Source organism: Photinus pyralis, unplaced genomic scaffold, assembly GCF_008802855.1.
Source record: "Photinus pyralis isolate 1611_PpyrPB1 unplaced genomic scaffold, Ppyr1.3 Ppyr1.4_LG9, whole genome shotgun sequence".
Taxonomy (NCBI): Eukaryota; Metazoa; Arthropoda; class Insecta; order Coleoptera; family Lampyridae; genus Photinus; species Photinus pyralis.
In genome coordinates, this window is record NW_022170878.1 from 20,983,428 (window position 1) to 21,008,562 (window position 25,135).

Below are 25,135 nucleotides of genomic sequence, written 5' to 3' on the forward strand. Positions count from 1 at the left end.
GATATCTTTTACAGCGCATTTTAGCGCATATACAATTTAGTATAGCGACATGATAATAAAAGTGATAATGGCGCAAGAATTATTATCGATGGCGCATGTGAGGCCATAACGACCACATTACTTTCTAATAAAATGACTAACAAACCTCAAGGTTTTGAGGGGGGGGGGGGGGGCAACTTAACGGACCTTTACCTTCTAGTTTTTTCAATTTTTTATTGTCTTTGTACGGATTTTGAGAACCTTCTGTGCTTTTTTGTATATGCGGGAGAGATCTAGAAAACCTGTATACAGGGTGTAAATATGAAAACCTCCCATCACGGATTTATCGAAAACCATTGATTAAAGGAAAAAACGCCGAGACACGCCAAAAGATTTGTCAAGGGGTACAACTTTTTAACCAAAAACTACTTCACCCCCTTTCATCCTCTGCCCCCCAGGGTCATTCCCTTAAGACTTTTAAATGGTAAGTGGTATCGTGTAATAGCTCGTTTGAAAGGTCTTTCAAAGGGGCGCTTATTGCTTGGGCGGATTTCCAGAATTGGCGAGATGATCGATTTTACTTCCGGTCTCACTGCTTGCTTTAATTGCTATCGCTGTTGAAGGACGTCGACGTTCCAGTATGCAGATAAGGCAGTACCTCTCAAACAATTGTTATTAAAGCAGTCCGTGGAAATCTCGTGAATAATGAATACGAATCTCATAACTGCACTCAGTTAAGTTTCCCCAAAGGTTTCACGAAGAACTGCTGTTCGCCAGAGGTATGGGCCTTTTTCTATTTTTATCTAAAATTTACGGCATTATCTCAAATTTGTCCCTGATAAAAATGAATGCGTTGTCTAGCCTATCTGCAAAGTATTTCCTATCTTTTATATACGGGGTTAACCTTGCTCTTGATAATTTAAACATTAAAATGCAAGAAAACAATATTCTAATGCAGCCGCTTCGAATTAATTATTATTATTATGGTTGGAAACAGGTTAAAAATGTGTGAGGATTGTGTTAAATAATGTCAGATAGATTCTTATGCAGCCTTTTATTATAGTACAAGAAGAATAAATTATGACCTGGGAAATATGTCAAGTGATCCTTTCTGCATGTTCTGTGGGAAATCTCTATTCATATTCAAACTCCCCGTTAATCCCTGCCCAGGAAATTAGTCAAAATCCAAGATCGCAGCTACATTCTGTATATTTCATTTATAAAAGTTTGTTGTTTCATTGAAATTTCGCAAAGATTGTTCCGGAAATCCGTTTTCGAGATTAACGGGAAAATATCCGATCACGATAAGAGATCGAGGAGGGGGACTATGGTTGGTAGAAATTAATTCCTTTCATTAGAGTACCATGAAGGATAGAACCAGTTTCACTCCCCCACCCCGCCCCCCAACCCCCTCTTTTGATAAAGCGTCAGAAAGTTGGTAGAAAACGGTTCCTTTCGTCGAAACCTTTAATTAGAATACCATGAAAAACAATAGTATATTAAGATACAAGTGTATAATCAAGTCTTTAAAGCATGCGCAACGAGTTTAAAGGCACGACGCAAAGCGGAGTGCCTTTAACGTTGCAAGTGCTTTAAAGACCAATTATACACATGTATCTTATAGTATTTTTTATTATACCTGCAGTATAATTTAAAAATAGGAAATACAATGAAGTCATATTGACGTTATACTCGAATACATGTCTAATTAAGTGGGCTGGGTGTTCGTAATTTCACGATTGCCATGGAAATGTCACTTGACGTTTGCTTATAAAAATCATCGTCTTTGTGAAATAAACGATTTCCGTTGAAAAAGATAATACACCGTCCATTAAATCGATTGTTGTAAAATCTAAACAAACGTTGGTAGGTGTAAAATCCAACTCCAGTAAAGCCTATTATAAATAATATGAAAAGTTGTTTGCACGGATGAATAGGAAGTTACGAATACAGTCTTAAATGCATCCATAATGCTGGCATATATGAAGGAAATGTCAAAGGTATTTAAATCTTCTATATTTTGGTGCATTCATTCAAAACTTAAAGCAATGCTGCGATTAAAAAGTGGAACAGATTTGGAAGCATACCTTAAATTACGCGCGTTTGTGAAAGCTTCAACCAAAGGATAGGTACAAAAGCCAAAGAAATGTTCTGCATTTACAGAAAGCGACCTAAGATGATTTTTTATTTCATCCAGATGACAGTTTCAAATGTCATACTTGAAGTATCGTTACTTAGCAACTTTAAAGCACGTGTGTTTTAAAGGCCCTTTTTCGCACGCATTTGAGTGTTTAAAACGGAGATTGTGAATCAGGTATAATAAAAAATTAATTTCTGATTTCACGTTTTACATTCAAAAACAGCTTCTTAGGAAATAATTCATGCCCCCTCTAAGACAGCGAAATTTGATGGCCCTCTGCCACACCTTCGCGGTATAAGGTACCTATTCTAAAAAATTCCAGGACTGTTAGTAGGTATGTGTAGAGTGTATGAGACATAAGGGACAAGACGCCGTTGGGTTTCGAATTTTTCAAAAACAAGTAAAGTTAGTATTTTTGAGATTTCTTTAGTTTCGAACTGCTTTGGCATTACATATCATAGAGACGTCAAAATGTCAAGGTTAGAGGGTTGAATTTTCCAATAAACTTTATGTTCGGTGGAATTGTCTGTCTGTTCTGCGTCCTTTAAATTCTGTACGGTATTGCTTTCATAATGGGTTTCGGAAACCGTGGCGACTTCAAATCGGAAATAACAGGGTAAATCTTAATTAGGGTTTTCGTAACCAAAAGTGCTGAAATAAAATCACTCCACCGTGAGATTAATTCGCCTACATGGTAATAGCACGATTAAGCGCAATTCCCGTGCACGCGTTTTACTAAGCACAGACTAAAGCTCACGTATTCCGGGGGGTACCGCCAACCAAAATGGTTCATTTTATTTACGGGACGCCATGCTGAAAAGGATGTTAATTATTTAATAAACAATAAGAGGAATGCATCTGTGTGGTTCAAGTTCACACATCACAGTTTTGATTTTTACGGGTTAAGGCGCGAAAAAACCCGTGGCTAATTTACGGGCAGAAAGAAAATCGTAGGGATTTGATGAGCCCATCCCGAGAGGCACCTGTTATGGTATGGTATATTCCATGCACGAGAGGTCCATTGGTTGAACGTTTTAGTGAAGAACGTAGCAGCGGGGTGGCATACCACTCAGCAAAGGAGCACTTGATGACCTTATCCCGAGAGTAACTGTTATGGTAGTTTTCCGGAAAAGGCAGCCCCCCCCCCCAGACCTCCCGGTGCTACCCTTTTGCTCCAAATTATTACGATAATTAGTGTGGTTGTATTTGATTTGTAGGGAGTGTCACCAAAGTCTTCTTTTTTGAGACATTCCATACACGAGAGTTGTAAGGATTAAACGTTTCAGTGAAGAACGTAGCACTGGGGACTCTGGGAGTATGTTATGCGTTAATTACGTGGCGGCTATCGGCAATGGTGTCACGGATGGTTTTAAGTCCCTCTGTTCGTTGTTTGGATAACAGTAGACGCTTATTCTGGTAGAGATTCGTTAACAGTTGGCTTCACATACCGGTAGGTGGTGTTGGAGCAGTGAATTCATTAAATTCCACATCGCGTATCATTTACAATTTGAAAACTGAAAAGAAAACACTTGGACTCTCCGCGCCTTTTTCTATTTATATCAAACAAAAGGGAACCAACGCAATTTGGAGACTGGCGTCCTCTTTAAACCAATAGTAGGATCTTTTGTTTGTAGATACACTGAAACTTTAAGCGTTTGTTCTTCAGGTTGTGCATTTACATCAGACATTTGAGCTTAGGTTATATTACCTTGGACGCTAAGCGTTCATTGCATTATTTATCTTATAACAGGTAATGCTGAAAGACATTTAGGTCATTGTCAGGTACCTACCTAAAGCCTCAAAATACATCAACTTTTTTGAAATTTTAGGTCGTCAAAATGGAATACAATAATATCATAGTCAGCATTCCCAACGAGAGGTTTTCCTGCACTCATGGATTGGGAGAGGTCATTTACAAAGAAATGCTAGCCGCACCTTCCGACGCGATTATCCAGGTACATAAACCTTTAAGTTAGCTGTCGCTTTTTTTTTAGCTCTTTTCTAGGTGGATGATACAACTGATGAAGTGACACCTAGAGAGATCTCCTGAGACGCTGCATCCGAACGGCCAGAACCGAAAGTCTTACATTTTCAATCAAGCAGCAGACCTTGACATTTTGTCTACTAAACCCTGAATAATAGAGGAGCTGAAAACCTTGAACCTTGGGGTTTCAAAGTGGAGCCTTAAACTTTGAACGAGGTTGGATTTTAATTCCTACATCTTACGCCTTGAAAATGGGGTGTACAAGTATGAATCTTTAATCTCAGACTTCGGCCAGGGTGCAACCCTCACACATTAAGCAATTCATTAAACCATTGGAGTTTAAACATATTATTTGGAATATCTCCAAACTGGAGTTTTAGTTTACAATTTCAGGAGTCAAGGCCAATTACTCGATGCTCAGGGTTCAGGATGAGAATTGAAAACTCAGCATTAAAGGCTTATGATTTAAGGTCCAGATCTAGTGCCTCAGTATTCAAAAAACAAATGCGCGCGCACTAAGATTGAAGAACAGAAACAAGCAGCTGATAGTTAATGGGTTTTTAAAACGCGCGAGGTTTCTGGCAGCGGGTGTTAACATGGGATTGGTCAATTGGGTCCAAAGTTATAAGTTGAACGAGCAAATGTGGCCATTACAAATAATTAGCGACATTTTGAAGGCGTGTTTATAAAAATTGTAATAGTAGAGATGAAGCAGAGAAACATTTTTGTGGATTCGGCGATTCGTGGTCATTTTAGACAAAAGACATTCGGTTCCCTAGGGAGTAATTCATACCCATCAGATCCCCAGGTGTTAGATTCTCCCCAAAAACAATTAAATCCTTCCAAACTCTCGTGGTCATTTTTGACAAAGGACCATAATCTCTTCCTTATCTGGGTTACCCCAGACACCTCGGCCCTACATTCTCCCCAAAAACAACGAAAACCCTCCGAACTCTCTGTAACAAAAGACCTTCACTATTTTAATGTTTCTGAACGCTTTGAAACTTCCACAAAAGAAAAACTTTCACCAAGCAAAATCAGACAACCTACTTTTGTTGATATTTTGGCAAATGCAAGCGTTTAAACATTTTATTTGTAGCGAGTCAAGCCCTCTTTGTTCCGTTTCCCGCGTAAAAACAGTAAACTAATCCTTTGTGGCACGTTTATTTAATTTGTCCTTCACCGAAATTGCCTGTCTTAATTTATGCGACGGACCGCATGTATGACGTTCATTTTTTATTTTTGTCTTACTTGCACAATTTGACTTGAATACCTCCGACACGTTTAATTAATTTGTTCTCTGGTTTTGTGCTCCCGAGTGAACTTTTTTGTGTCGTTTCTTAGTCTCTTTGTGGCTAAAACTCGAATTTCGTTACCGCTTGTTTGATCGCAAAATAGTTGCGAGCTTTAACGCGGCTCGAGCCGTAGACCCTTCAGAAAATCTCTCCAGATTAATCCCTACCTATCCCCACGCTTGTATGCCGGCTACGTTTTTTTGGGTTAGGGCGTATACCTTTCTCGTTATAACACGACTCAGGTACATAACTTCCTTGCAGCAGAACTGACATTTGGTTCGATTGGCACGAAGTTCCTGGAGAGCCTTGAGGACAATCTCTACGGCTTTGATGTGTTCTTCAAGCTTTGGCGACAGTGGGATTAGATCGTCCAAGCAAACTACTAGGTGAATATTGCGCAGAACAAGTGTCGCCTGTCCATGTCTCTGGAAGTTTGCAGGCGCGTTGCTTAACCCGAAAGGCATCCGTGGAAACCGGTACATTCCAGAGGGGATAACGAATGATGTCTTGTCTTGATTTTTTTCGTGGACTTTGATCTGCCGGTATCGTCCATATTTTCCCAGAGACGGTCGAACTCGATTTGTTGGTACCGCTTAGATGCTCAGGAGGAGGTCGGGAGGCTGGTTTTCTTAGCTGATGCCAAACCTGCCCAGATTACTTCGGCTTCCTCAATGATTGGAGTCTTTTTGGTGGTGGAATGTGTTCGTTCTCTCCAAGTGGAGTGTAGCATGAGAAGCCGGTACTCATCGGGCGTGCAGTGCACCTCCTCGTTTGTTTTTCGTAGCTGTATCTAGCAAGCGGGTTGTGGTGAGTGAGGTTCTTGGAGACATTTTCTTTTTATATAAAAGAAATCCTTTGCGCCAGCCGGTCATGTTGGTGACGATTCCGGCCTCTTCAATGGCATCTACCGGCAGCATATTCTCATCAACCAGGGTAACGTCCGTGTCTGTATTGGTGCACTGTGGTGGCTGTGTTTTTCCAATAGCCGTTCTAGTTCGTGACTTCTGATACTGACTCTGGCGCCGGGGTCCTGAAACACTGTACTATTATGCCCTAATATGAATAGGAGGACGGCTGGGCGAGAGCGGGCCATACATTCCACATTCAGAGCGCAGAAACTGACATCTTTGCGCCTCGGAGTTTTTAATTCCAGCTCCTTCTTCTTTCGACATAGTTTGATATCGTGGCCTCGAAAATTGCAGAAGAAACATCGTTACTTCTTCTTGCCGTTTCCGAATTTCCTCTTGGTTCCGTTTGAGTCTGTGTACCCCATGGTCAATGCGGCGGTTCGGGTATCATCGAGGAGTTGTTTCCCCATCAGAACTTTTATTCTGGTCAAAAAAGGGCAAGGGTAGTAACAGCGCAATGTAATTAGAACACGTTCTTCTTATCCAGCGACATTTACAATGCAAACGGCTCTAGTACAAACTTTCGTGACTTTTGTTTAATTTATAACGTAGATAAATACGTGGAGCAAGTGTGTGCATCTCATTCGTGTTCAGTATGGCGCAAGCACATCTCGTTATTGCCTTCATCGTGGCCTTCTCCATTTTAAAGGTAATTTCGATCTTGACCTTCCGATGTAACCTTTTTTTTTGTAATTTAGATCCAATCCCTCGTCGATCAGAAAATCGCCGAGCGCGATTAGGGCGTAGAGCCTTTCATGACCGAATGCATCTGTGCCTCAAACGCAAATCCGGATGAGTCGTACAGCTGGTTCAGGAACCGAACGTTTTTCAAATCTTCGTGTTTCAAGTGTTTACTTCGGTGCGTAACCACAAAGATGGGCCATTTCAAAACGGACGGTACCGTGGACATTGATGGTACTGTTGCACAGTACCGTGGCGTGCTAACCAAGGATCAGGTCACCAAGTGCGTCACACCCCAGCAGAATAATCTGGATCTCTGCGACAAGGCCTACCAAATTTTGCTGTGTAACGAGAAAACGATACGTGGCACCGTGGTGGTCTATTAATGGCTATGCACAAGGATTTGTACTGAGTTGGTGTGAGTCCATTTGATGAAAATAAATGTAAATAATAATGTAAATGGAATGCAACCGAACCCTTTTCCAGTCTTCATCACAATCTTCTTGGTCATATGCAACGCCTCCTTTCCTTTTAGCAAAACCGCCAATCTCTAATTGCTGCAAGTTTCCACCAGACCCCATTTGCAACTTGCTTTGCAACCAAGGCCTTTTGTTTCATTGTTTAACTGTTACGATGCACATTACTCCAAGGTTCTGTAGTTTCTTTACTTCAGCACCAGAACGTTCCTAAAGAAAAAAATCCCAATTTTTCATCAAAACTCTTTTCGTGGCACCAGTCCCTTTTAAAACCACTATCTGGTGCGTCGCCTAGTGTTGAGTTTATTTAACCTTATCGGCAGAACGTCAGTACCTGTTGCCAAACTCTTCAATTTTGAGACATAGGTCGCTGGTTTTATTAGCCATTTTTTTCTACTAAGATTGTTTTATCAATCACATCGGTGGTTTAGTATCACCAGGGCTTTTTGTACTCACCATTTGTCGCTTAGCCACCCAGTTTAGTTTTAAATTTTGCTAAAGAAAGAAGCTTTTTGGTTTTATAGTCGGGCCCAATTTGGTGGCCCAGATTCCTCTTCTTTACCACCTAAAACCACTTCGGTTTGATAACTTATGTATTGCCGGGAACGCTTTTACTGTATTGTCGCCACAAGGATGGGTTTGTTGACTCGATGGGTGTCAACTTCAAAACCTTGAATAATGTTGTTTTTGTCTTTTTTGTACATCAGATTGCATTTGGAGTATTTCTTTGACTGTAAGCTTCTTTTTTTCGCTTAATTTCTCTAGCTCACCATGAGGGGAAGCCACTGTTGAATTCTGGTGTTCAATCTCTTCGAATTCATTGAATTCTTACGGAATTTCTTTCCCAAGTTATGGTTTAGGATTAGTAGTAGGATAGTTTCTTACAAAGCTCCCTAGGTCATCGTCCGCTTTTCAGGTCTCGTTTTATTGTGCCAGCAAATAGCACGTAGAGGCCGCTTCTGTCGCTAGCTTCTCTACTTTACCACTATCCTGCTGCCATCTGTCGTCCGTCTCTCATTTTTTGAATTTTTTTTAACTTCTTTCGGTTTCACTATCTTCCCACAAATGTTTTTTTTCCTTCTGCGATTGCTTAGTTAGTCTATTTCACCACCACAATCCTTTAACCCTCCAAATCCGCTTTTGCGCCATTGTATGTCTCTTATTTCGCCTTTATTGGAGTCTCCCTCACTCAGTTAGTCTCTGTATATTACCAGCAGTGGAAAAATTCTTCCTCTGTGCCACCAAAAACCCTTTTAGTACCATGACGGTACGGTAAGCTCTTTGCTGTCTACAGGAGCCATTTTACTTATTTGTCGGTATCTTGGCTCAAACTTTTTTGACAATACTTTCAATAGTCTTATTTTGGCACCAGATCGGTAGTTTTTTAATTGAAGGATTTTAGGCTGGCATGTATCAAACCTTAAACGTTAATAGTTCAGGAATTCTGGTTCCACGAAGATTTCCATTACAGAATTTATTGTACGATTTCCCAAAAAGGATTCATACCCGTTGCTCTACGTTTACGTTATTCTGGATACGTATAACTAGCAAAACTTAAGTACCATAGCAACGATTGTCTTAATAATCGTTGCCACAGATTTTAAGTTCGACTTAACTTTCAGCAAGGCTTACTTTTGTTGGTGCAACTGGGGCTCAATGTCATTTTCCGTGGTACCATTGTGGGATTCATTTAGTACCACAAAGGGTATTGGACGGTTGGTGTCCAAATCGTTTTGAGTTTTGGGAATGGGTGCGAGCTTGGAAAGATGAAAGATTCCATGTTCAACGTTCCAACCCGAAGGTTTAATTCAAACCCAATGTATGAGATTTTGCAACGGTTAAGGTTTAGTTGAAGATTAAACCCCCAGGGTTAATAGTCTTATGCTTAACGGTGTTAACGAAACGTTTTAACCTCAACGTTGGAAGCTCAAGGTTTAAATCTTGAGAAACGTTTAATAGTTCATAGAGTTCAAGGTTTGAAATTACAGTTTAAGGTTTTCCCTGAATAATTCCAGTTTTATGAGGGAAGGTTTTGATGCATTGATTTAAAAGCTTAAATTCTCAGTTGCAACAGTAAAGGCTTACAATTCCCAGATGAAAGGTTAAATTTTATTACCTTTAAACAGAAAGGTTTGATTTCAGGTTTAAATTGGAGCATAGGTTCTATACCTAACGGTTCGAATCCGAAGATCTGGCACTTGATGCTCAAGGTTCACGCTGTTAGTAATGAGAAGGCTTAATAGGAAACCCTCAGGGATTAAGTTCAATGGTGGTGAGTGTTGTTCATTTCCTGTGCTGTTGAATCCCCTTACGAAAGTGGACGAAACGTTGACTATTATGCGGATTCCTACCCGTTGCGTTAGGTGTATGATATTCTTGATAAGTAAGGCTTGATTACAATTCGATTACAACTAAGACATAAACGAATTTGATATTGTAATAAAGTAGTGCGTATAACTAAATTTGATTGAGAATTTTCCCGTAACCGTTACAGGTATTTTATTAATAAACCGAACACCCTCCCCTTAACTGTACACTATCCAGAACCTTGGAATCAAAGTACCGTCTAATGTCATTTTCCTTAGTGCCGTTGTAGGATTCATTGAGTTCCACCAATGCTATTGGATGGTTGGTGTCCAAATCGTGCGGCAGGTCGGTAATGATGGCATCTTTAACAGCCGGATGGGTTTTGAGAATGGGCTCGAGCTTGGACGGAAATATGGACACCTTCTTGTAATAGAAGACCTCTTTGATACGGTCGGTGATGTAGAAACAGAAGTGCTCGTCGTAGTAGCCGAGATCGCCCCCCATTCGTCCCATTTGGACGCGTTCTTCAGCATACTCGGTTGGAACACCGATCCGAAGCGTATCTCGCCGACTCTTCTCTCCGGTCTTCGGATGGACAACCTTATACGAGAAACCCACGTTAGGTCTTCTGTACGATGTGCCAATTTAATGACGTTCAAAGTTCCGAAGTCCCATCCCAACGTCACACCGCCGAACTCGGTTTGGCCGTAGAGTGGCAAAACGACCGTTATCAGTAGAATGTTTCGCAGCTAGTCATACGCAGTACGAACACGTGGCACCACACACGAAAAGAAAAGCCAAACTGTAATTACACGGTTGTGGGCTGTTGAGGAATTGCTGCACCAGAGAGGGCGCTAACAACATGATGGAAATCTAAACCGTAAGACTTAGCTTAATTCGGTTTTCTGACGTCAGCATACCTGATATTTCATCTGGAGTGAAATCGGAAATGAAGACGTCGAAGTGTGCAAAGTCGACAATCGGCACGTCTGCTCCATGTTCCATTACTGCTTTGTTTAGTTTGCTGCCACCGGAAGAGTCAGTGAAGATGATGAGCGGTTGGATTTTCTTTAGGAACTCCACCGTGTCGGTCAACGACAGATTGAAATCAATGCACGACGGAAGCGCCCCGATGAAATAGCTGGCGATTAACGGAACGACGGTGTTGATGTCGTTATGGATGTGCACCAGTACAGGATCAGTAGCGTCGACTTTGGAAGCCTCAAACGCCCTGGCCGTTCGGATGCAGCATCTCAGGAGATCTGTATAGGTGTCGACTTCGCCAGTTGTATCATCCATCTAGAGAAGAGCTAACCTGAGCGTACCTGAATAATCGAGGCGGAAAGTGCGGCTAGCATTTATTTGTAAATGACTTCTTATAATCCTTGAGTGTGTGGGTTTTATAGCGAATGCTAAAGAAATATTCGTATACCACTGAATGTTAAAATTAGAAAGGTTTTTATTTCAAACGTTACAAAATTACTGTTGTTTATTTTTCTTTCCATCTCCTTTGTACCTCATCACTAGGTTACTTCTCGACCACTTCGATATTTCGTTACCGCCGCAAGTGTAAGGAAACCTCCCGTTGGGAACACTGACTATATTGTTATTTTGACGGTTCTGAAAAAAACCTTCAACGAAACTGTAGCCACACAGGCAGTAAGCGTGCTTAGCAGTAGTAAGTTTCCTGTGTACGGCAGTAGTGTTTTGCAGAAGAGTGGCATAGTCACCCTATCGCAACCAACACCATTCTCTCGCTCATTTCCCTCCATGGAGGCAGAGGAGGGCCCCTCCAAGCGCTCCCGACACTTCTGCCGATAGGAGGTCGTTAGCCGGGCTCTCTAAACTTGCCTTTGATGAGTTTTGAAGTATATGCAGTCCTCCTTGGATGCATTGGTGTTCAAGGCGTCCTTTCCTACCACATCCAGCATCAGTTACTCCGCTGCTATCAAAACAGTAATTTGCGAACGTGTAAAAATTCCTTTGGGTAAGTTCATAAGCCCACTGTCATCGTGGTACCTAAAGCCTCCGACGTCATAAACACAGCCGACGAGACAAGGACAGCACTCACCCTAAAAGTGCAGGCTTATGTTCTGACAAGGTGTTCAAGATGGGCAAGAACGCCATTAAACTTGAATCGGAGAAGAGCAACCTCTCGAAAATCCCAGTAGGTAGACTTCCTCGAGAAATCCGGCCTCACTTACAAGTCGCAAGACGCCAGACACAAGTGAAACTCCAAAATTCTCGAGTTGCGACCTCTGAGGTTTTGAGGTTCTCTTCTGGCAACGAAATCGACATATTTACTGGTGCAAGATCCATATAAGTGTGTCCGAGCAGGTAGTCGGTATTTAACGATCTCGTAGCCCAAAAACGAATGCCTGCCGGGATAATCCCTACCTTTTCTTACTTAATTGAAACTCCTACAAAATGGATTCTTGTGCATGAAAGACAATCATCTTTAATCGTTGATTCATTTCTTTCGTTTCTACACTACGAACCAAACGAAAGATAGGGTAATAAATCAATCTGACGCATAAATCAAATATGGCACGTTGCCTTTTCCACGCTGCCGAAATGACATCATGTTTACTCTGTGATTTGATCAGTTACCGTAGCAAGACTTCTTGAAGCTATTAAGAAAACAATGCGCTATAGAAATCAAAAGACGCGGAAAAGACGATTGTTAATTCCACTGATTCCCTACAGACTGTTTATTACAAGCTACATGGCAACTGACGCCTTTTTGGTGTCGTCAGCGGTCACTTAGATTCTCTACTTTACTACCACAGCCTTGAGTTCTACAAAAGAACTCCCGGGCCGTTTTTGCATGTTCGTTCGTCCCTAATTTTTTTTTTAAATTTTGTAGTAAAATCGCATTTGTAGCCTCCTTCGTTAAGTTGATCTCTTCAGGTTCTCACTACTACTTTTGATGCTCTTTGCGACTCTATTTCACCAACACAAGCAGCTGGTGAAACTCTGTTGGCGCCTTTCTTGCCGGATACCTTCTCTACTTTGCGTCAAAACCCTGTTAGTTCCACCTTAGACCGCTTGGTTCCGCTATCTTCGAACCAAGATTCCTTCAAAATGATCTTAGTTTATCCCTTTTACTAACAGGGTCGCTGTGCAAACTTGGCTGCCGATTGAAAACAGTAGACTGAAGACATTTTTGAACAAAGCAACTGGAAACCAAATGCTAGGTAAAGGGCACTGGAAATGGAAACTTTCGCAACCTCGCAGTTTAAATATGTGCACATGTGCTCAAATTAAAGTGTTTTTCATTTATTCTTGTGTAACTTCTTCTTATCAGCCTCGATTATGCTAAAACACGATACCTTTGCGTTTACCAAGCAAACAAAAATTTCTCTGATAGCGTAGTGTTATCTTGCTCGTATATATTTTTTTAAGACCACTTAGCAAGTTTATTTTGGGTAATTTCTGACTTTAAAAGTGCTGAGAATGAAACATTATGCGTCATGAACCTTCCAGTTGTAAAGTGGACACGGAAAAATTGAGTTTCGAAAATCTCACACTCTTGTTTTCTGTATTTCAAGTATCGAATTTTAAATCTTCATTTTGGAATGTCACGGTTCTTTTAACTATCAGATTTAAAGGATTTGATCATTGAATCCAATCCAATTATGAACACAACTTTTTGACTTTTTTCTTAATCCGTAAATGATCAAATCCTGCAATTTAAACAATCTTAACACTGTTTTGAATCTTGGGCCTTAACCATGGATCACAACTTTTGCATTCCAAATTATCAAAACTTAAAATCTCAATCTTAAGTTTGAGTCTGAATCCAGCTTTTATTTCGGAAATTTCTAATATAAAAATCTCCCAATATCCTAAACCTTCAAGCTTGGATCTGAAACCACGAATCTTGATCCTTAAATATAAACTCTTGGGTTTTGAATGGGTTCAAAGAATACTGAAGTCCTCAGAGTAAAGAAGAGCTCTGTCAGTTTACGACGGCCACGTGTCCCAGCAGAAAGGAAGGAGCTAACAGACTCAAGACGTCAAAAAAGCCATCGATGAATCGAGTAGTCCGTTCCTCCGATGGTACTGGTAAAGCAAAAAGACAGTTCTATCAAATTGACGTTCACCAAACGCGCGGACTGTGTTGATGGGACATTTATTTCCGGACAATTAGACTACATGCAAGTTTTTGAATTATAAGGTTACGTGCAAATGATTATGTATTCAATTCAATTAATCAGTGTTAAGTGAAAAGAAATTACCCTGAAGTACTCCTAATGGTAAATTGGAACTTAAGTAACTCTTGCGTGGATCCGAAGTGACTGGCCTAATGTAGCATCCAAGATGGCGGGCTAACTGCAAAACCACTGTCAAAAACCTTGAAAAGTAGGTCAAAGAGCAAGCTTTGGTTACCGTATCTCGTTTTTTGTGGTGTCAAATTACATTCCGAAAGTTAATGATCCCAAAAAATGGTGTCATTGGTCTTGGGGATCAAGGAAATGTAATTTGACACCACAAACAATTTTGATGCCCTTAAATATGTAATTTAACATCGCAAAAAATGCGGTTATGGACAATGTGTGACCTTGAGAGGAATGCTATTCATGAAATACCAGGATCCCACAGCATTTTTGCGAGATTAATCCCGCACATAAATGGAGCGGGATCCCGCGGGATTTGCGGGACTGAGGAATTTGTCCACCAAGGGGACGACTCTGTTTACTTTGTTAATGAAACTGATAACGGCGAATTATTTTTTAAATAATTTATTGACTCTTTTCGTTAAAAATGTACTATGATTTTTGAGGCACTTTAGAAGACTTTTTGTGCTTTACAGGTAAGGTTTTTTTGAGTTCTAAGTCGAAGGTACTTTTTTGTTAAATATTGTGATAATTAGACATTTACTTTAATACAGAAGTTAACCGGACCGGATTGCTTATTTGCCAATTTGTTTAAAGTTTTGCGAGATCCCGCAAATTCCGGGATCCCGCGGGATTAACATCTAACAATCCCGCAAATACCGGGACTGAGATTTTCCTGCGGGATTGCATTCCCTACTAGAAACCAATTTCGAAAGAAAGTTCAAAGGACTGTAATTTTAGAACAAGTAGCCCAATATTGGAACTGTTAGAAATTATGGATTCTACAGGCCACATTCTATAAGAAAATTTTTTTTCCGGGTCGATCTGAGACAATTTTTTTTGAGGGCCTCAAAAAAATGCAGTGTATAACCTTCCTTTTATCTCAAAAATCGACTGGACCAAAATTTCTCGAGAAAACACTTTTTCTTATTAATTTTGGTGCGTATAATCCAAAACAATTCGTACTTTTTCGATCAGACTCCTCAATCAAAAGTTATAGACTAGAAACCAATTTCAAAAGAAAATTCAAAGGGCTGTAACTTTTGAACTAGTAACCCAATCTTGAAACTGTTTGAAATTATGGATTCTACAAGAAAAATTTTTTTCCGGGTCGATCTGAGACAATTTTTTTTGAGGGCTTCAAAAAAAGACAGTGTATAACCTTCCTTTTATCCCAAAAATCGACTGCACCAAAACTTCTCGAGAAAACACTTTCTCTTATTAATTTTGGTGAGTAGAATCCAAAACAATTCGTACTTTTTCGATCAGACTTCACAATCAAAAGTTATAGACTAGAAACCAATTTCGAAAAAAAATTCAAAGGTCTGTAACTTTTGAAGTAGTAGCCCAATCTTGGAACTGTTTGAAATTATGGATTCTACAGGCCACATTCTATAAGAAAAATTTTTTTCCGGGTCGATCTGAGACAATTTTTTTTGAGTGCCTCAAAAAAAGGCAGTGTATAACCTTCCTTTTTTACCAAAAATCGACTGCACAAAATTTCTCGGGAAAACACTTTTTCTTCTTAATTTTGGTGCGTAGAATCCAAATCTGGGAGAGGTCCACAAGGGATTTATGGAGGCGCCGTATGGAGTCGAGAACGATTCGACAGCTACTCGCCCAGCCACGGAATTTCACGTGACTATCACGTCTGTTTCGTAAGCTCTGAAGGAAAAACTACTTTTCAAAGGATTCGTCGAATAATGGACTGATTTTCTCCAAACCATCGGGATGATTAATTGATGGGTACAGAAAACAAATCAAACACTTTTAGAGATAATTGACTCTATTCTACAATCGACTCCGAAGAACCATTTGTCTCATTTCCATTCTCTTAACCTTCCCCAAGGATGTTGTGCGAATTTGTTCGACGAACCTAAGCCCACCCCTTAACCTTTCCCCATCGGCGACTCTTGCGTTGTAGTATTCCACAATGTCACCGTCCGAAACATCCCCAAAGCCATTTCTCCGAACGACCAAACCGAGTGGTAGACTTCCATCGTAGGCGTGCGGCAGTCCGACGATAACGGCATCCTCGACGGCGGGATGAGTTTTCAGTACCGCTTCCAGCTTGGACGGTACTATTTTGGTTGTCCTGTATTTGAAGACCTCCTTGATTCGATCGGTGACGTAGAAGCAGAAGTCGCGGTCGTAGTAACCCAAATCGCCGGTTTTGTAGAAACCTCCATCGTCCCACTCGGACATCTCGCACGAGTCGGGCGAAAAGCAGTCGGCCTTGATGCGAATTTCGCCGACCCGATTCGGACCCAAGACCTCTTCCGTGTCGGGATCCACAACCTAAATCCCGGATAAGCTTGGCAGTTCAATTTCCGACCCCTTACCTTGTATTGGTAGCCGGCGTGGGGGCGTCCGCAGGAGCTCACTCTCTGGTACGCGAACTTGAGATCTTCCGGATTGATGACGTTGAAACTAAGCGAGGCTCCACCAAGCTCGGTTTGGCCGTAAACTGGCAGTATTACAGTGTCGGGCAGATGGGCGCGTAACCGCATTGTTTCGTCGGGCGTGAGCGAACCGCCGCTTACCAAGAGCAGTGCCAAACTGGAGATTGGCCCCTCGAACAGTCTCGGAATGAGCGAAGGTACCAGGACCAGGACTGACACCTAGAACTTGAAGATGGTCTTGGTCGAAGTCACATTGACTTACCTCATATTTGCGAATCAGCAACCAGAGGTTGCTCGATTCGATCTGCGGCACTAAAACTCGACAGGCACCGTTTAGAACCGCATTGAGTAGCATGTTCGTTGTCGAAATCCAGAAGGTGTTCTGGGCGATTGTCGTGAAGCGAACCGATGTGCTTCTGAAATGTTGAGATTAGAGCGAACGGTGGCTTTCTGCCTCACTTACTGGAGATTAACGACGGAGCGCAGCAGCAGCCGATGACTGAGACCAATCTTTTTGGGCAAACCGGTCGTGCCACTAGTAAAAAATATGGCCGCCGTTTCGTCGGGGTTTTCGATGGTAATTGGCGCGAAGCCATCGTTCGCTGTAAATTTCGCGATGAGTTCGTCCAACTTGCCGAAGTCGATTATTGCGCTATTCATCCCTAGCTGGTGGGTTGCCGCCGATATTTTCTTGATCCCCTGGGAGTTGGTAAAGGTGATGCTTGGCGGTATCTTTTTGAGCAGTTGCTTGGTGCTGCTTAAAGGCAAGCTGTAGTCGATTACTGCTGGAATTGCCCCCAGAAAATAACTTGCAATTACCGGTACAATCGCGTTCTTGTGATTGTGGCTGTGGACGACTACGATATCGCCCGCGGATACGTTTTTTGACCTCATTGCTTTAGCGGTGCGGATGCAACGTTCGAGAAGTGTTCTGTAAGTGTCAACTTCTCCAGTTCGATCATCAACCTGAAACCAAACTTCCTCTATCGACTGCCCAAGTGAAATGGGCTAATACTTGCGCGATAGCTGATTGAGCTTCATGCATCTTCTCGTACAAGATTGAACCTACTCCTTTGGTGTAATCAAACTTGGTATGTGGTGCACAGCTGATGATGTTGTTACGAAATTCCATTCCTGGTGGGAACACACTCAACAAAAGTCAGAAATGCAAAAACTTACCGCGGAAGGAATTTGAAAGCAACTTATCTTTGAACGAGTGCGTGAGAAATAGTCGACATTGAAGAATGCAACTCGGCGTTTGTTTTTGTTAACATTTCTTCATCGACGTTAAGAAATTGCCAACAGTGTTTTTTTTATACGACACACTGAACTAGTTTAGTGTTTCAGTAACGAAATATGTTGGTTCTGTCTCATTCCTTTTACCTTCTGTATAATACTCGTTCTTTAGGAATGCATTTTTCACAATTTTTTGGTTGTGCAAAGCTCCCAGTACCATTTTGACATAAATCTAGATCTTGGTAGAAGAATACCGCGTGCATGGGACGGATTTGAGTATCCAACAAAATCGAAGACTCATCATGCTCGTAGAAATTCTTGGAGACCTAGGTGCCCGTAGGGTTTTTCAATTCCCTAACATTTATTTCGACAATTTTCAATATCCCCTGTCGTGGGTTAAATTCTTAAAGGGCTCTAAAAGATTTTTGGAAACTTTCAAGAGATCTTAGTAACTTTTAAAGGTTCAGAAAAATTCTCAAACCTTGAAGACTACAGTTAGAAACTAGGGAGTCCTTTTAATAAAGGATTCTAAAAGATTAAACTCTTGGTTTTTAATTTGCGACCCTTGAAAGAATCATTGCGACTTTTGAAGTCTGCGGAAGTCTCTTGAGGGCCCTTGAAGCGATTTAAAAATCCATAGATGCACTGATTTTGAGTTTTAGAAATTTCGAATGTTCACCTACTGCTTTTGAGATCTTTTAAAAACTCACAAAATACCTTAGAGTCTCGTTTCTTAAAGAAAAGAGAAAAACTCTTGGACGCACGGTTTTCGGAAAACTCTTGAAGACTTTTTGGGACTGTTCTTTGAAACCCTTTACAGGTGCTTAAGGTCCCATTCACATTTTTACAGAAAATTGTACGTCTTGCTCTTAAAATTTCTGAAAGCGGAACCGCCCTTGGAGGCTATTAAATGTTTTCGAAAGTTCTCGCTCTTTTTAAAAACACCTTGCTGTCCACGAAACCCCCCAAAGACACAAAAAACCGAAAAAGAAAGGATTTAAAGGGCCTAAAATGCTGTAGTCTTTGAGGATCAAGAAAGCGCTTTAAGACTGTTTGCGATTTTCAAAGGCTCTTGCAGGTTTTTAATTGCTTAACTTTTATAAATCAAGAATCAATATGAGTTCATACAAGGATCTGAATGCTTCGGCTTTTACACATTCAAAAACCCTTAAATTGTTAATTTAACAGAAACCTCCCTTAGACCGTATGCAATGAGAAGAGTCCCTTGGGAAATGATGCGATCCACCAAAGTGTTTTACCATATTTTCGTATCAACGAGGGACGAGTTATTTACATAAAAGTCAGGAAAATGACACATTACTGGGGAGGAAATATTGAAGTACGAGCTCCTTTGGGGTCGAGTACTTTAATTTCCGAGTCGGGTAATGTCATTTTACTGACGAGTTTTGTATTAAATTTTACCCGGAATCGTATTTTAATATAAAATTTCAATTTTATATACACGGTGTCCATTTTCCGAGTGCCACTATGGGAATCTCACTTATCTTAAGAGATAGAAAGTTGGTTGAATGGGGGCAAAGTTGCCAATTTTCATGCTGAATAAGAATCTGAAAAGAAATTTGAAATATCTTCAATAGTTTTGATTAATTTTTTTATGATAAACTAATAAAGTTAATAACTTTCAATATACCGGAGAAACACGTAGCAACTTTAGTTTTTCTTATGGGCGCAATTTTGAATTTTCACTTTGAGATTACGTCTTTTTTTCTCTTTACAACAATATATCACACACATGGTGGTTCAGTATCATATTTTTCCTAAAAATACAATTTTTCATTTTTTGAAAAGAGTGCTTCTCTGACAATGCTGCAATCAGACAGATGGATCAAACTGTCCAACTTTTGTTTACAACAAAAGAACGTTTTGTTTTTCCAAAGCACTCTTCTCAAAAAATTAAAAATTGTATTTTTGGAAAAATGCAGGAAAAAATGTGATACTGAACCGCCATGTGTGATATATCGTTGTAAAGAGAGAAAAAGACGTAATCCCAAAATGTCAAAATTCAATATGGCGCCCATAAGAAAAACTAAAGTTGCCACGTGTTTCTCCGTCATCTTGAAAGTAATTAAAAACAAGATGCCATATTTGAAATCTCCATTAAAAAATGTCCGAATAATGTGTCAATTAGAAATGTCTACTACTATTAGTTTATCAAAAAAAAATTAAAAACAAAAATCAAAAGTTTTCGTTTTTTTGCGATATCTCTTTTAAACTATTGACGATATTTCAAATTTCGTTTCAGATTTTTATTCAGCTCGGAAATTTGCAACTTTGCCCCAATTTAACCAACTTTCTATCTCTTAAGATAAGTGAGATACCCATAGTGGCACTCGAAAAATGGACACCGTGTATAACTCTCGCCAGGAATGATTGCCGGTCACAGCACACCTTGTGTCGATCTACAATCTCTGTTTTTCTTAAGATGCGAGCGACTTCCGGAATAGGATCGTGCCAATGTTGAACGAAAAGCCTTTTTGTTCAACATTGACACGATACTATCCCGGAAGTCGCTCACATCTTTGGAAAAACATAGATTGTAGACCGGGATCAAGTGTTTTGTGACCGGTTTAGAACTTTTGATTAATGTCAATCTGTCAGTGACGACAGGAGTCATTATAGACATTCACCAATGTCACAGATGCGCCCGGTAAAGTCATGGTACAGGTAAAGCGACAGGTACGGCTCTCTGTCATGGAAACTTTTAATTTCCTGATATAAAGTAGACATGAAAATGAAGGGTTCAGGACGATTTTGGGTAAAATCCTTTCTAAAGCTAAGTTGGAGACGTTTACTATACAGACGGTAGGAGTGGACTATCCAATGGAGCGTTTCATCATATCCTTTAGTATCCGGATGATATGTTCCCAATCCACCCCACCAGGACCAGCAGCAACATTGAATTTCCACGGAATTTTCTCTAAAACGGTATCCTTTCCAATAGCTTTCCAATCCAATGATTCGAAGAAGTTACTGGACCATTGGAAGGTAGTTGTGTTGCCACTCATCAAGTCTTGTCCTACAAATCTAATAAACTGTTGCAAAGCTCCAATGGAGGCTTCCGTAGACAATGAAGTGACCATAATCTACTAATCTGCTACAGGGTGCAAAACAAGTTTGCGAGCCCCTATAGGATGAATCTCATAAACGGACCATATATTATATTTGACGCAGTTTCGATCCTCTAAATTTTCGTAACTTGTACAAACAAAAATGCATGGGCTCTATTATAGTTTCAAAAAGTAATAAATGAACGAAATGGATATTTAACTTATAAATAAAGCGTTCAGTAGGTAGTCAAGCATACCCGTTGACAAAGGTGCAACTTATACGAGCAACTTTGTTAGTAGAAAGGACGTGGAATGTGAAATGTAATCTTGGGAATAAGGTAATAACTTTTCATTGATATTGAATAAATTGAATACGTAATTTAATATCACTTTTGTTTATAAGTCGCAAAACTAATTGCTCTAATTAATGGGGGCGCAAACGCCGATGTTGGGGGGCGGTCCGAAGACCGCCTTAATTACTTTGAAAGTTGTCAAAATGATTACTTAAAATTTAGCCTTTGTGACCGTCAATTATTTGTAATTGGAATTAAGTTTGCTAATTACATAAGCTGGTAGTAAATTCTATTAACTTAACTGAAATGAATAATTAATTCCTCCCATATTTTAATTGTATCACTTCATGAAGACGAATTGAAACGTGTCACAGAAAGTTCTACTGGTTTCGGTGGGTTTTGAAATGTTTACTGCGGCTGACAGACTATAGGACATTTCGACCCTAACACTATAGTCCGCGGTTGCGTGGCCAAACGGTGCCGAGTAGTGCCATTTATGCGGTGGCTCTATCGGTAAAATGCCATTTGACTATTGTGGAACGCCCGCATGCTTTCTAATTGTCGAGGGAGATTTCTTCCATGACGCATTTATTGTGAAACGTTTGTGTGGATTGCAAGTGAAAAAGAGTTTACTTCCAAAAAGATTAATTAAGTAGTAAACCTAATTAACAGTTACCTACGATGTCTTTGATTTACCTTGTCTTTGTGCTACTTCATCATCTTGAAGGGCAGAGTCTGGGAGGGGAGTGGTATAATAAACAAATGTAATTATCGCTGTACAGTACAGTACAGTAATTACCTACAGTGTTGTAATGATTAGAGATTAATGGTAATTGAACATAAATAATACGTAATCTTGATACGTAGATTATGCCTAATTTTTATTCGTAATTTTGAGGAAGTAAATATATCAATATTCCAGCATGGTATATCAAAGTGGTATTATATACGTTTATTAAATTATTGCTAAAAGAACGTTTATTTATATACATGTTATCAACGTAGAACGTGAACTCTATAGCTTATACGAGTATATACGAACAAAAATCGTATTTTAAACGTAGAGTATAAAATTGGTCTACAAAGAAACGTTTACCATACTACCAATACCGAATTTATCCTTTCAAAACGCTTTAAAAGCGTTTATTAAACCGGCTGGGGTTGAGGTAGGCTGAAATAATTTGTTTCTAACTTTTTTTTTGGTTTGACCTCCATTCCAAATCCTCTTTGAGTCTTTGGGCCAAACAATTCTTTACTTTCATCATAGGCAGCCAAAGAACTACGCCATCATGTCATTGAATATAATAATGAAACTTATCACTGCCGTGTAGGTAAAGAACCATCCTGGTCAATTTTCTCAAATTGAGCCCAATATCCTAGCCAAGCCTTGAAATCTCCTGAAAATTTCTTCATCTCGATCTTGGACGGTCGAAATCCTCTGGTCCACCTTCAGAGCTAAGTGGAATACTGGATGGGGGCAATACCACTGGTAACAAAGTTCCTACGATTTCTTCAGTCGTTATTTTCTGTCGCATTTCTATAATAGCTTCATATTCCGTGTCTTGATCCGTTTTGTCAACTCCATCATCCATCATGTGACCTAGTCAAACTCTGCCAAGGTAATCCGTTTCTCATTCAGCATCCTCAGGACAAGTTGAATGCTCTCCTTCGGAAATTTGCTCAGCTATCCTCTTTATCTCCATTCTGAACTGGGCGTCTGGCTCTCTGAAGGGCATCCATGGTAGGTACGTTTCAAAAATGAAGGGTTACCAAATGTTATTTTAGAATGGAAGGGTTTAACCAACCGCAACGCTTTCTTTACTCTTATCTTTGCGTAACTGATTGCAAATAGTGTGGACGAGACTGAAGCTTAATTTTTTATTGGCATATCTCGGTTCTCGGCAGCTTAATGCAACCATCAAATCTCAATCCCAAAATTCCAAAAAAAATTTTTTAAAAATGTACCCAAGCTAACCGCTGCCAGCGTCTCAACGACAACACTATTCTGATAATTTATTAGCAAACATAATACGGTTTACTCATCAAAATAAAGTTTAGTTTCATCTCTACATTCTTGATTTCTGCGATTTTACTAGACAAATGCCCTTAGAAGTTCATGCAAGTATGCTCAGTTGTGTAAGAAATTCACGTAATCACTCTACAAACAGCTTTTGAGATTCATAGAACTGAAATTATACGCGTTTCAACATGTTTGCCCGAAAAATGTTTTGACAACGCTGTTGACTCTGATTTCAACACATTTCTCAGAGTCTCCTTCGAGGTTGTCAAAAGCGCGCAATTGCAAAACTGTCACGGTTCCATATCCGATATTAAAGGTTCCTGCCAATAGTGTAGCAAAGGTATTGGACCAAGTGACTTTTGCGGTGTGCATTTCACCAGTTACTCAAACAAAATTTAAATTGAGAAAAATAGGGGAATATTTCATCTTTATTTGTGGAGTGTCAGCGACGGAGATAAGCCGCTTGAAATACGATACGATTTCGGAATAAGCGACGTTTAAAGAAACACACATTTTGCAATGGGCCGCAGATCTTTGCGAGCGGTTAGCAATGAAACTTGAATTGATCGCGTTGGTCGTTGGTCTTCACCTTGTGGTAAGTGCGAGAAAAGCAGTTTTGGCGTTTCATCAACTTTAGTTACCAGGTTTCCCAGACCACGGAACAAGAGCTCACGTCGAAATGGCCGACGATTTCCACGTGCATCTGCAACACAACTGTGAAGGCGGATCAAGTCTACCAGTGGATCAATAAGAAGACCTTGTTCAACAATGCAGAGTTTAAGTGTTACCTGAGATGCGAGGCGCAACGCACAGAAGTCATGAGCAGCACCACTGGCGTCGTTAGCGTCACGGGTTTGGTGAAGGCCTATCCGGCAACAACGCAGGCAAAAGCTCAGGCGTGCATTAATCTATCCGCGAGTGTGACGAATCGTTGCCAGAAGATGTACGATATCTTGACTTGCATTCTCGTATACCCTGCATGTGACGATATTTTCTGGTAAAGTGTCGATAGATTACGAACCTACATGTTGTTTCTGCAAAGGGCACGAATTATTGGTCAAAATCTTTGTTTAATAGCTCTATGAATAAAATTGTTAATAAATTCTGTTCAGTACCACCCATCAGCAAATATCCAAATTACTTAGAAAGGTTCCAGTAAATTCAGTAAGTCGGTAGTAAAACCTTTGGCGTGCAAAGGGTGGAGGAAGTGGTCTCAGGTAGGCACAATCCACTAATCGGGAACAAACATCACGTGTCGCATGCTCATTTGTCACATCCAAATTTAGAGGAAAGGGCCAATCAGAACGTATTGCAAAAATAACCCCTCTGACAAGCCTATGACCATCAAACTTTTTCGACAGTCGATAATGTCTAATTAAATTAGAGACGCAGGTAAGGAGTGTGAAATGTACCAATCAAAATACTCCAGGTTGCTTGGAAGCAACCAATCCACCACAAACATGTAGGTCAGCTTGGAAACGCGAGACTCTTCACTTCATTGGATCGTAGTAGACCAATAGCAGTTCTTCTCAGTAGCTCATGATTACGAACGCGAGGATGTCGCGATCCACATGCGCATGCTCGCAACAGAAACTGTAAAACCTTCCGAGGAATGAAGCGAACACCTTGGCGAAACTCGGACCACAAAAAGGAAAGAAGTGTGCAGGCCATGCGAGCTAAACGGCCACGGACTCGCTCAGCGTAATCTAGGCTCTTTTGGGACAGGAGTCTTTGTACTTAGCATTCAATGACTTAGCTGAAAGGGCTCGGGTTCGAAAGATTTCCATATGGCTAAACGATTGGGGTGGATCTGGGATGAATCCCTCAAATTCGATCCCCTCGTCTGAAGGAGGGATGTGGCCCGGGCTCTATCACTAGGACCAAAAAGTTATAAAGTCACTGTCCCGGACAGGGAGCAGTGGAAGAAGGAGAACCGTGGACACCAGTCTCAGTGACTTTCCCAGCTCGATTGGCCCTCTAGGCTGTTACGACGTTGCTTATATTTC

The 25,135-nt window shown here is 40.5% G+C and overlaps 2 protein-coding genes and 1 long non-coding RNA gene across 4 annotated transcripts; 2 read left to right on the plus strand and 1 right to left on the minus strand.

Moving 5' to 3' along the window:
* Window positions 1-643: 643 nt before the first annotated feature.
* On the plus strand, window positions 644-11,187 carry LOC116180418. 2 transcript variants are annotated; one of them, XR_004147116.1, is made up of 5 exons: window positions 644-758; window positions 3,949-4,074; window positions 4,125-6,955; window positions 7,005-9,735; window positions 10,049-11,187. It is a non-coding gene; the product is annotated as an uncharacterized LOC116180418 (long non-coding RNA). The 2 variants fall into 2 exon arrangements; XR_004147115.1 differs by having other exon boundaries at window positions 4,125-9,735.
* Window positions 11,188-15,901: 4,714 nt separating this feature from the next.
* On the minus strand, window positions 15,902-17,786 carry LOC116180066 (4-coumarate--CoA ligase 1-like). The gene is made up of 6 exons (XM_031499896.1): window positions 17,692-17,786; window positions 17,528-17,646; window positions 16,976-17,478; window positions 16,775-16,928; window positions 16,453-16,731; window positions 15,902-16,408 (listed from the first exon to the last, which is right to left on the minus strand). The coding sequence occupies exons 2-6, from the start codon at window positions 17,642-17,644 to the stop codon at window positions 15,902-15,904; spliced, it is 1,560 nt and encodes a 519-aa protein (XP_031355756.1). The 5' UTR covers window positions 17,645-17,646; window positions 17,692-17,786.
* A 5,794-nt stretch (window positions 17,787-23,580) lies between these two features.
* LOC116180417 lies at window positions 23,581-24,248 on the plus strand. The gene is made up of 2 exons (XM_031500390.1): window positions 23,581-23,724; window positions 23,774-24,248. The coding sequence occupies exons 1-2, from the start codon at window positions 23,680-23,682 to the stop codon at window positions 24,128-24,130; spliced, it is 402 nt and encodes a 133-aa protein (XP_031356250.1). The 5' UTR covers window positions 23,581-23,679; the 3' UTR covers window positions 24,131-24,248.
* Window positions 24,249-25,135: the final 887 nt, after the last annotated feature.

Coding starts and splice junctions, on each gene's coding strand:
- LOC116180066 (XM_031499896.1), bottom strand. CDS start 17,644: ATGGAATTTCGTAACAACATCATCAGCTGTGCACCACATACCAAGTTT. Junction 16,929..16,975: donor CGCTCCGTCGTTAATCTCCA/GTAAGTGAGGCA, acceptor TCAACATTTCAG/AAGCACATCGGTTCGCTTCA. Junction 16,732..16,774: donor TGCTGATTCGCAAATATGAG/GTAAGTCAATGT, acceptor TTCAAGTTCTAG/GTGTCAGTCCTGGTCCTGGT.
- LOC116180417 (XM_031500390.1), top strand. CDS start 23,680: ATGAAACTTGAATTGATCGCGTTGGTCGTTGGTCTTCACCTTGTG. Junction 23,725..23,773: donor TCGTTGGTCTTCACCTTGTG/GTAAGTGCGAGA, acceptor TTTAGTTACCAG/GTTTCCCAGACCACGGAACA.